This window comes from Rhinoderma darwinii, chromosome 5 (assembly GCF_050947455.1).
Source record: "Rhinoderma darwinii isolate aRhiDar2 chromosome 5, aRhiDar2.hap1, whole genome shotgun sequence".
Lineage (NCBI taxonomy): Eukaryota > Metazoa > Chordata > Amphibia > Anura > Rhinodermatidae > Rhinoderma > Rhinoderma darwinii.
This window is the reverse complement of record NC_134691.1, coordinates 239,313,226-239,325,521: the sequence shown is the minus strand read 5'-3', so window position 1 is coordinate 239,325,521 and position 12,296 is coordinate 239,313,226. Positions and strand designations below refer to the sequence as shown.

At 37.4% G+C, this 12,296-nt stretch overlaps 1 protein-coding gene across 2 annotated transcripts; it reads right to left on the bottom strand.

Annotated features, from left to right (window-relative positions):
- Positions 1-221: 221 nt before the first annotated feature.
- On the bottom strand, positions 222-8,193 carry IGFBP1 (insulin like growth factor binding protein 1). Of its 2 annotated transcripts, none has more exons than XM_075827011.1 (4): positions 7,717-8,193; positions 6,191-6,384; positions 5,434-5,562; positions 222-686 (listed from the first exon to the last, which is right to left on the bottom strand). In XM_075827011.1, the coding sequence occupies exons 1-4, from the start codon at positions 8,072-8,074 to the stop codon at positions 606-608; spliced, it is 762 nt and encodes a 253-aa protein (XP_075683126.1). In that variant the 5' UTR covers positions 8,075-8,193; the 3' UTR covers positions 222-605. The 2 variants fall into 2 exon arrangements, with proteins under 2 accessions (XP_075683126.1, XP_075683125.1); XM_075827010.1 differs by lacking the exon at positions 222-686 and adding an exon at positions 1,847-5,181 and having other exon boundaries at positions 7,717-8,191.
- Between the last annotated feature and the right edge of the window lie 4,103 nt (positions 8,194-12,296).

Below are 12,296 nucleotides of genomic sequence, written 5' to 3'. Positions count from 1 at the left end.
CTTCTGCTGTTAATACCTCCACATACAGTACACAGCAATGTGCTATGCTGGCTTTCTCCTCTGCATTCCCGCAGTGCTTGCTAAATTTCATATCATAAAAAAATTAGAGCTACAGTATTATGTTCCTGTGCTCTGTTGCCAATGTACATTGTATATTCAACATTTGAATTCTGAATTTTTGTATTATGCATATCTTTTCTTTCAAATCATTCAAGATCACATTTTAAGTCCATTTCTTTATTTCTCTATAAATCACTATCCATTTGCTCTTTTATGGCATAGCAAGCCTCTTACATCTATTTTATCTCCAAATATATATACAGTATACCTTCCCTTACAGACCACAAGTAGTGCTTAATTAATGGATACATTAAACAGAATAAGATCTCCTTTTAAGGAACATCCAAGTTACGGCTCTATCGTCCTCCAAATCATGAGCCGAATACAAGGTCATTTCTTTCATTTTGTACAAGCACAAATTTACAGCATGAGTACATTGTGCTCCATGGGGGAGGGGGTGATGATTTTAGTCGCAGACTCATCCCTCTGACAGAACCCTACAAACAAATCACTTCCGACAGCAAATTCATTATGAAACAGTCGGTTCAGGTTCGGGTTTGGAATGGTGGACATCTCCTGACCCGGAGCTCACACCTGACTTCATCCTCCATACTCTCTTCAAGGCACTGAAATACATCCCAGCAATCTTCTATTAGTAGATGTTCTTGAAAATAGAGCGTAAAGGTTACATCTCTCCCCTGCGGAATTTACACATGGGAAACGTCCCGACCCCAGCTTGCTCTAGGTGTGGAGCAGCCGTAGTTGATATATACCATTGTTTGTGGGCCAGCTCGGTGACTCAAGCCTTTTGGAACAGGATGATGGTTTTTACACAGACGCATACTAATCAACATATACCATTAACCTCTGGTTGGGCTCTCTTCACCAATCTGCCAAACACCACTTCTCCCATCCTCTCTCCCATTTTGTATTTCCGCTGCTGCTCACAAAACGATTCCACAAACCTGGTTGAGCCCAGATATCCTGTCCCTCTGCCTTTTCTTGGGATTTATCTTGTGGATGGACTGGATAAATACCTCTATGCAGAAGGAATCTAGAGTTCAATTTTTTATTTTAAACATAGCGACCAATCATACTACTGCTACCTACTCATGTTAGATTTAGAATACATGAATGCTTCGGTTCCACGGTCTGGTACCTTGAACAGACTGGACATTTGTATTCTTACCCACACCACTTCTAAGTGAATGTTTTTACACATACTTGGACTGCTACTTGGAATGCTTCTGGTCGGCGCATCCTCTTTCCCCCACGACACCCCCTTTCCTTTTCCTTTCCAAACACCAGCTGAATCATCACCACATGACTGCATTATGTCCTAGAAGGCAAGCATGGACTCTTTCCTTATAAAAAGATTGCCCCTTATAAATATTTTCTACACAACGAACTCACTCGAATGGGGGCCCCACCGACAACTCCCCCTTTGGGTACTCCCCACTAATGACTAGTTTCAGAATTACTACGGTGTTGCATCCTCTACAGTGTAGCGCCCTGGTGGCTCTACACTGGTGGATTACGACATCTTCTTCACTGCAGCTATTGTGAGAATGGAAAACTGCTTATTTACTGTTATGTTGTAAGGGTCCATGATTTGTTAAAAATTAAAATAATTGCAATAAGCACATGTTGGTTAAAATAAAAAAAATAAAATCAAAGCACTTTCTTTACAAATTAAAAATGTATTGAGTTTTAGCAGTTTGCGTTGTTTGAAAATACACATTAAGTGCCTTTTCAACATTTTACAAAAGAATACACAACAATCAAAACAGGTAAAAATAATTTATTGCAAGAGGAAAATGAAATGATTATTAGCAGCAAAATGTAAAATACATAATGGATAAATATAAAAATAATGGATAAATATATAAAAGTAGCAGCAAGTTAAATTACCTGACTTTAAAGCCAGGCAACTGAAGAGTTCATAAAAGTTGATAACGGTTTTTATTTATTTATGAAACGTAAGGAATATAGAGAATTACAAAAAAAACTGTCCTCAGCATGTATATGAACCAGTGCTTCTGACTGTTTATGTCCCAACAAAAATACTAACATTTAGAAAACACAAATTCAACCAACTAAAATAAAAGATAATATGGAGATAAAGAAAAAAAATATATTTTTTAAACTAAATCCTGCAACGGGAAACTGTTAAACCAATAGATGTATAGTGGTAACCCCTAAATACATTTTTATTAGGTCCCCATTATAGGAAGTACGTTTTGTTAAACGTATTGAATTGTGGAAAGACTAAGATATTTTATCCATTTCACACATTTTATAATGGTGCAAGATAGAATATTATGAAAGTTTGAGAAAAAGTTGAATGTAAAGGTAATGAAAACAGTTTTTATATGATATTATGTATTGTAGAATTCTGTCAGCCCTTTGTTGGCTATCTACAGATCTGTAAACGTGATGTGCTGAGAAGGTATTGTAGTAAAACAAGAGATAATAAAAACGACATAAAAGATTTTTCTAATGTGAAGTTCTGTTAAAGATAAAACATGCAATATTGCTTAACATTTTAGGCCTCATTCGCATGTCTATATTACGGCTCTATACAACGTCTGGGTTATTTGAAGCCATCATATTTAAATCTCCTAAAGCATTAATCACAAGAAAGAACACTCCATCTGTACAAATAAACAGTGTAAATGCCTGAATTTTACATATTTTTGTATCGATATATTTCCTAGCTAGTAACAATATAAAATGCACATACATTTTATTCAGTCTCATCTACTAAATACTTTGCGTCTGGGAGTGTATATGTGCAGGTTAGGGAGTATTGAAGTATCATGTGTATTATAATTGACACTCTTTTGAATCTGTTGTACGACTAATACCAATAGCACCCGACAGATCCCATAGACTTACAAGGGGATCCACCAGGGTCCAGTCAAGACTTCCGTTGTTTTGATGGGAAAAATACTGCTGCATGCAGACAAATCCCATTGAAAGTTTTATAATTTGCTGATAAAAACCTAATGTCTATGGTCAGCTTTATGCCCATTTCTTAGCAGTTCTAAAACAAGACTGCATTTTCTATCTAGTGTATCTACATTATTAATTTTACAAAACGGAATACAGACGGAATAAATTAATCGGTTTATTGTGACACTTATTAAAAGTATATAGATAGTAACCTTGTCAGCTGGGCTTAAGCAGTTTGGACGATGTCCATAGTTATAGCCAGGCTATGACTAAAGGCATCGTCCAAAATGCCTAAGCCCAGCTGACCGGGTTACTTTTTATGGACTTTACATATTTGTAACAATAAACCGTGGATTTTATCAGGGAGCCTTTCCAATGCTGGAGTTTTTCTTTATTATTGCATTGTTTGGGATCCTGCCTCCAATCCATCCGTGCACAAGCCATCTCTTTCCTGTGTGGACAGCGGAGCTGACTATATTTGTTATATAAATACACTCATACAGTATAGTCAGAAATTAATGTCTATAATCTGGTCATACACATTAGGTTTTTCTTGAGCGATTCTGGCTGTTTGGATTTGAACCGTTCTGATTCTTTGTTTACCAGAGAGATAAATGCCATGAGTGGTATCTGGTAGCCATTTTTCCGCTTTCCTTTTTGAAATAAACAGGGCCATTTCAACATGCATGTTTTGGAGAAGTCTGAGAATATAGCGGTCGGCTAAACAAGATGCTATAGAATGTGTTTGGCCAGCTTTAGATAAATCAGTGCTTATGAGCTGATGGAGTAAGATAAGGAAGCTTAGATCTTAAGGCCCTTTTCCATGGGCCAATAATTGGGAAACAGGCATTCCTAGGAACGCTTATTCCTGATCATTGTCCTGTGTAAACAAGGCAACGATCAGCTGATGAATGAGCAAACACTCGTTCATCGGCTGATCAGCTTGTTTACGTGGCCAATAAAATGGTTGTTAGTCGGCAGCACACCTCCCTGTGTAAACAGAGTGATGTGCTGCCGACATAATAGAAATGTAACGATTGCAGGTCCCCATACATAACCGATCATTGTTCCTTGTGAAAGGAGCAAACGAGCGCCGATCAACGAGCTGTCTTGTTGATTGACACTCGTTTTCACAGCCCATATTAGGGTCAGGGTATCAATTAGTTGTTAAATCAGGGATTTGATCCGTAGCACATAAACAATTATAGATCAGCAGGATATTTATTTGTTTATACTGTAATTTTTAGGCCTCATGCACATGGCCATATTACAGCTCCGTACAACTTCCAAGCTGTTAAAAGTCGTAATAGGGCACCCATAGACTTCTTTGAGACCCTACAGAAGAAAATGTGCTATGTTCCATCAAATGCTGTGTTACATAGTTATTCTCCCGTAGAAGCAAGGTATACAGGGCCCTGTGAAGCACCATATGGTGGCACACAGAGTCCCTGTGGCGCCACAGTACAGGCCTAAGAGGACATAATGTCATCATAAAATAAAACGTATTAATAATAGAACACACTTGTATAAATGGAGTTAATTTCATATATTAATATGTTTCCTCTAAGCTGTGTTTTCTGGTAGTTATAGTATTAAAAATAGAAAAATCCATTTGCAAAAAAAACAACACATTTCATGCACAGTTGTGATGGAATTTGCAGTTTGTTACAGCTCACAGGTATTTTGTGGTTTAGTAGCAAACAGCATACTCAGACAATGTATATTATATGGGACATAAATAGTAATATCACCTCCAAAATTACAATCGTAATGGTTATCAAATAATAGATTGATTTCATGGCTAAATAACAATATATACAGTAGTTAAATATAATTTATGAGTTAAATAAGAGTTTTGATTTACATTTCTTCTAAAAATAGTGTAAATATCTAGACCTAAAAATAGTACATATAAATAGTTATGAAAAATACATAAGGGAGAAAAAAAAATGAAAATACTTTTCAGAATAAATAGTTGAGAAACTTTACACAAATAACATAGAATACACATACATCCAGCTGGGATATTTGACTCTATTCCTGTGCATTCAGGTACTGTTGGCAGTTCATATCCCCTCTATTTTCAGGAGAACCAGGAATCTTCTTCCCAGTTAATGGAAAGACGCACCAACATTTTCCCCGTTCTCCATCAAGTGCGGTTTCACACTAAGAAAAAAAATGTGCCACCTGAATATTTTGAGAATACTGATTATATCACGTCAACCATTCCCAATTGAGGGGGGGGGGGGTGCATGTGCCCCAGAAGCTAGGTGCCAGGAGAGGCACCAACAAGCCCCTCTGCCTTGACCAGGGTATTTAGATACAGGGCTAGGGCAGCAAACTGAACATTTCCCCACATTTTCTTTAATTTAATACATTTTTGTGGGTTTACAAAACTAATATTTTGGTAAATCGTACCTGTTTACTGTGGTAGAAGCCATTTCTGTTACAGTTGGGAATGTGGAACCTATATATATCTTCTTCATTCCTTTGCTGAAACCTTGTCAGTCTGTCCATTGCTCTGTAAAGGTCTTTTTGGCAAGGTCCCTACAGAGATATAAAACATGTGAATTAGTTGGAAACGAAGAGTAATCTCATTGGACATTATCATATTATTGAGAAAAACATTCATTATACTTTTGAGGAGTAGTAGGAGAATGCCAAAGGAACTTGTTAAGGTGAATTAACTGAAAGAATTAAAGAGTATAATAATTACTTGTAATAATTACAAGTTATGTTTACTAGATTACTGTAGATGGGTCGTTGATCCAGGGATTTATTCTGTTTGCCATATTTGAGTCGAGAAGACATTTTTCCCTAGAATCAACATTACAGAATAATACGCTGAACTTGATGGACATATGTCTTTTTTCGGCCTTATAAACCATTAAACTAAGATACTATCATAAAGTACTGTCATAACAGACAGCATTCTGTACAGCACTGGTCCCCAATTAGTGGCTTTCCAGATGTTGTGAAACTACAACTCCCTGCATGTCCTGACAACTACAGGCTGTCCAAGCATGCTGGAGAGCCATAGAAGAGGCCTACCGGGCAGCAATAGCATTTTTTTACACTTTTTAACAGACATGTCATGTAACGTAAACTAATTGTTGTTTTTCAGAAAGCTATGTTTTGTAGTACATATAAATTAATTCCCAGTATTATTACTTACCTGATATTGTTCTTTCAGTTTCTTTCTGTCAAACAGCTTTTTAGCCTTCATGCGCTCATAGACAGTAATTGCATTCCAGGCATCAAACTTGTCAAACCCATCAGGAAACAATCTTAGGAATGGTGGAAGTTGGTCTTGTGAAAGCTCAATGTTTTCTGGGGCAGTATTCTCATGCTCTGAGTAGTCCTTTACTTCTAGAAGGGTAAGATTAAAGATTAATTCATTATTGTAGTCAGAGTATAATATCAGCATAATATAATTGTATATATTCCCATTATGATCTCTTAGGATTTTGCTATGACTTTCTGAGTTCCTGTCGTGTTTTTGTTGACCTTTTTACAAAGAAGTAGTTCAGATAGCAAGGAGAATGTGTGCATCAGCTGAAAATGTAATATAATTTATTACTCTAGAAGCCATAAGAGTATTTGATGTATGCATATGCTTACTCCCTGTACTTTTACTCTATTAGTCCACCAGAAATGTCAAGCTATTTTGTTTTTTTTAATTCCTAGAAATATGAAATGAATACATTTTAAATATTTAAAAAATTATTACATTATTAAATTATTAAATGATAAAAGACTGAAAAATAAAAAAAAATCTTAAAATATTTTTTTAACACTGTTTATATATATATATATATATATATATATATATATAGTAATTTGTCATTTAGATTGAAAGTAACTAACATATATATCACTAAAATTCATGTTTTTCCATAATGTATGTATGTACTTGTTATGATACTTTGATACTTTGATCTTTCACCTTACTGATGCAAGAAATTAGGACATAGGTCACAAAAACAAGCATAATGTTGAGAACAAAAAGAAAAGTAATAATCAGGTGATACTACAAATAGTATACACCCTCCTAGATAAGACTGATATGCGAATGTTAAATGGAACACTTTCATCCATGTATTGATTACATAAATTGACACACACATCTATTCTTCTCACAGTTCAGCTCGTATTTTCGAATACATTGCATAGAAATGAGGCTATAGTTACTTAATATCCTGGAAAATATATAGTTGTCAGTCATTTTGTGATAATTGAGATTAGAAAAAACTATACATAATTCAAATATAATAAAATATATAATAAAGATTGAAAATGTTAAATAATATTATTCAAATAATTCACAAAACAGCAACTGAGTTTTCTAAGAACTATGCACTTCAAAAATATACTGATAAGTTAATTAAATTCCTATGAAATTAACCCTAGTGTGTGTGTGTCTGAGACAGGGAATGATGTGTATGATGAATCTCAGTACAGCGCTGTGCAATATGTTGGTGCTATATAAGCAGCATTAATAAATAATAATTCTTTGTATCCTAAGTTTTTTGTCCCAGCAAAAGTCTTGTTATAACCAAGAACTTTAAAATATCTAAGAATACAAAATTATATTAACATTTTCAATCATAGTTTGATTTAGTCTGAGTTTCTCTTCTAATCTTAAAAAGAAAAACTGACCCTTATCCCCTTTTCACTTGGCATATCTATCAGCAGACTCACCTGTGGTATCACCTGCTCGGAGCTTGTCCATGTCATCTGCATCCATGCAGATTCCTTGTCCTCTTGTCAGTGCAAACAGGGGTCTGGACTCTCCTGGTTTTACATGGCAAGTTAGTGCTTTTCCACACCTTGCAGTGTACACCCCACAGGCTTCTCCCCGCTTCAATGCACAAGTCAAACAACAGCCACAGCCTGGTTCTCTAGCTAGCTCTGGACAGTCAGCAGGAACTTGTGGGCAAAGGGCTAGCTTCTCTTCAGTACACTGGGCACAATGCAATGGTTCTGGTGCTGCAGTCACTGCTGCTATAAGAAACAGACAGGCTGGTAGCCATGTGTAAGAGCTGATTTCTTTAGCCATAATAAATTAAATTGGCTGAGGCAATGTGTGTAATTTGCTGTGTCTATGTGCGATGAGAGATAGTTAAATGATGAGAAGTCTATTGCTCTGTTTCAGGAAGGCTCCTTAAATAGCTGTGTGTCAGCTCTCCTCTTCATATATTGGATGCATTGCGGGGGCATTAATGTTTTACCTCAGATTAATCATTAGCCCTGAGGAATTATTTGTAAAACACGCTGTGATTGTTACTGCAATGTCTTTGCTTTGGGTGGTCACTACGCCCCCATTAACCTTCCCTTTATACTCTATTGCCTAACAGTGACGCCTAACTGCCCATATCTGCACAGAGCAAGTTTAGTTGTCAAAACAAAGCCTAAGAAAAAATTTAACAATCTTAGTTTGATTTACAACTTCCTGCATAACAAGGAAATTACATTCCGTCACCCTTAGCCCCTTTTTAGAAATGTTACAAAATCACCCTTTTTTCAGGCAATAAAAAGACAGATTTGCTTCAGATAAGAAAGGCCAATGATTTCAAGCTTAACTTTTTTTTTCCCCAGAGAGGATATGTTTGAAGTGCCATGAATAGATAATAAACTTGTGACGTCCATTAGCTATGCTAACTTGTTTAGGCCAACAGCAAATTCTTTCCTAATCTACCTACGTAACTAAAGTGTTAATGTGTAATAGTTATCATCTAACTGTGCAGGTGTCCTTTTAAGTCAGAAAAAATTCAAAGAGTCTATTGAGGCATCGGAGTTCATTAGACTAAATGTGATATTTGTTATATAAGAAAAAGACAGTTTGTAAATATTCACTGGAAGATCGGTATTGACATCAGGACTTGTTTATCTAGTAAGAGCTGTGCAGTAAAAGTTGCTAACTTGTTTTCTATTATTATATAGAACATTGGTGATATTCAGTTTTTTTGTGTACTGTTATGAATGCTGATATCAACACAGGAAGAGCGGAAAGATCAAGAGTGTAATCTGAGTCATTATTGCAGTGCCAACCACCTTTGAGAGTCCATGTTGCTTCCACAGTACATACTATTCTTTTCGCTCAAATATTTCCTATTATGTTAATCATTATACAGTATTATAATGGCTCTGTTATTGACACGGACAACTACAGTAAGTCAGAATTTTACATAAAAACATCCTTAAAAATGCATCTATGAATATCACAGATGCATTTATGGATGGATTATCTAGATTCCAATGTTTTCCATACCTAGTTGTCTGTATGTGGAAAAAAATCTATAAATTGCTATTTGTAGTAGGCAAATAGAATGTTCTGAATGTTTTTTTTTTGTGGGGGCTACATACGAAAGTCTTGAAATAAAATATACATGGAAAGATTGTATGAAAATGTTGCATGTAGGTATAAAATTATATGTCCCATTACAAACAACTCATAACACCTCCACTTTCAACAAAAAGTATTTTACTAGGTGTGGTGCTAGAAAAATGTAATAAATATTAAATATTACGGAAAATACCGAAAATATTACTTCTGATCAGTGTGATCTCAACAGAAAAAAATTGCTTGATATTCTTTGACATTTGCACGGGGTCCTAAGTCAGTGAAGTAATAGATGTTAATTTATGTGCTTACTTCTTACACATTATATATATATATATATATATATATATATATATATATATATATATATATATATAGTATTCAAAAGAAGATCTTGCAGTACTCCAATAGGCGATACACTTTTTTTTTTGTTTATTCAGGCAACATCAGACAGTGCAACGCTTCAGTCCTGAAATAGGACCTTTTTCAAGCATAGTGATACACATGCTCATAATGATTTATATAACATGTAATCAATTAGTGTCATCAGCCTCATTATAATAAATATAAAACTTGTAAAGTGCAAATACAGTGAAATAAACAAAGATTAAGGTATCAAAGAAAACAGAAATTGATACATAAAGTGAAAGTGACAAATAAAAAAATATAAAAAATATAAATATACATATCTACTGTGAAAAAATACATGATTTGGAACATAATCAAAAATTATACAGCTGTGTCAGGGGATGGAACTGCAGGACCACTCACCAATCAACGATCAGCAATACAATCAGCATAGTTGCTGCAATTTGTTGAGGTGATTCTCATCGTCCTTTTTTTGGCGTTCGTAAATGACAGATGTGCATGCGTGAAAACAAGAGACCGGACATAACATATTGCTATGCAACAGAGAATGCCCGAAGCGTGAATCAGTCATACTATCATCAACTGCGCATGTCCAAATTGGATCCGGTGAGCGTCTCATGTTGTCTAGCAACCAAACAACATAACCGTGAATCAAAATGAGTTTTTTAATAAATTGATATTTGTGATATCCTAGATCATACAAACAGCTTTTACATATATTAAATATAACGAAAAACTTTGACGTCGTATATGTCGTCATTAAAGGATTTAATATATCTCTACCTTTCTCCCTAGGCTTTGGGATCTTATATATATAGGTAAAAAAAAATCAGAACAGCAGCACTCACAACAGGATAATAAATGTCAGGGTGCCCAGCAAGTGGTCCTGAACCTTGGACTGTATAAAGTATTCAAAAGAAGATCTTGCAGCACTCTGATAGGCGATAAAAAAATTGTACATATAAAATGGGTGTAATTTTATATATATATATATATATATATATATATATATATATATATATATATATGTATATATATATATAAATATATATATATTGTCACGAAGGGTCTGTGGACCCACTGGGCTGTACTACCTTGGCGGTACGGCAGCTGGCCAACAGGGAGCAGGTGAGGGTCTATAGTTCGTAAAGGTACCTGTGGCAGTTCAGAAAGCAGCAGGGCAGGCTCGGCTGGGATTAGGCAGCAGGCAGACGTCAGGCGAGGTGAAGCAGGTCAGACGTGGATACAGCACGACTTTGGCACAGCACAGTCTTTCCAGGGGGGCGGTGGGTAATTGAAGAAGATCCACCAGGTCATCCACAGATGAAATTAGCAGCAGATCCAGAGTCCAGATACGCAGAGACCTGATGTGTTCCCTCACCGGACACTATGGTCACAGATATAGACAATTTAGACAGAAGTCCTTTCTTACCCAAGGTTGCCTCTCCTAGCAACCCTAGGCTTTGGGATCTTTGGGGACACAGGCGCACAAGATGGACACAGAGGACGCAATATAGACAGAGTCCCGGAGTGCGTCTGCGTTGTCTCTCCTGGGTGGATAGCTTACACTGGTCCATCATCACAGACTCCTTAGGAGGATCGACATCTGAGGACAGCAGGGTTTGCTGCAAAGTAGGGACTAGACTAGGAAGGCCTCCCTCCCGACAAACCTCTTGGAGGCGTTCTCGGATCCGCATATCAATCCGGGCGAACAGAAGGATGAGGTCATCCAGGGTAGATGGCAGGTCTCGAGCTGCAAATTCGTCCTTAATTTTAGGAGACAGTCCATGCCAGAATGCAGCCACCAGGGCCTCATTGTTCCATAACAGTTCTCCCGTCAGGGTGCGGAAGTATATGGCATACTCACTCACGGAGGTGTCTCCTTGGCGTAGTTTAATCAAGGAGGCCACTGCAGATGAGACCCGTCCAGGCTCCTCAAACGCCACGCGAAAAGTCCGGAGGAAGGCTTGGAAGTCACGGATTTCTGGTCCTTGTTTCTCCCAGATAGGGTTCGCCCATGCAAGAGCCTTGCCAGTGAGGAGAGAGATGATGAAAGCGACCCTGAAGATGAAAATGTCCTAGTATACAGGCTGAAATGGATCTGGCACTGGTTCAAAAATCCACGACAGGTACCTGCGTCTCCATCATAGCGGTCCGGAAGTGGCAAAGAAAAACGCGGGTCAACACTGCCAGGAGGTGTAGTAGGAGGAACGGCAGCTTGTGCCTCCTGCTGACGTACGAGAATGCTCAAAGCCTGGAGGAGTTGGTCCTGTCGAGACCGGAGGTCCAGCATATCCGCCCACATCTCCTGTGACTTCGTCATGGTCTTGGATTGACCAGCGGGGTCCATGGCCTGAGCTTACTGTCACAATGGTTCTGTGGACCCACTGGGCCGTACCACCTTGGCGGTAAGGCAGCTGGCCAACAGGGCGCAGGTGAAAGTCTATAGTTCGTGTAGGTACGTGTGGCAGCTCAGACAGCAGCAGGGCAGGCTCGGCTGGGACTAGGCAGCAGGCAGACGTCAGACGTCAGGCGAGGTGAAGCAGGTCAGACGTGGATACAGCACCAC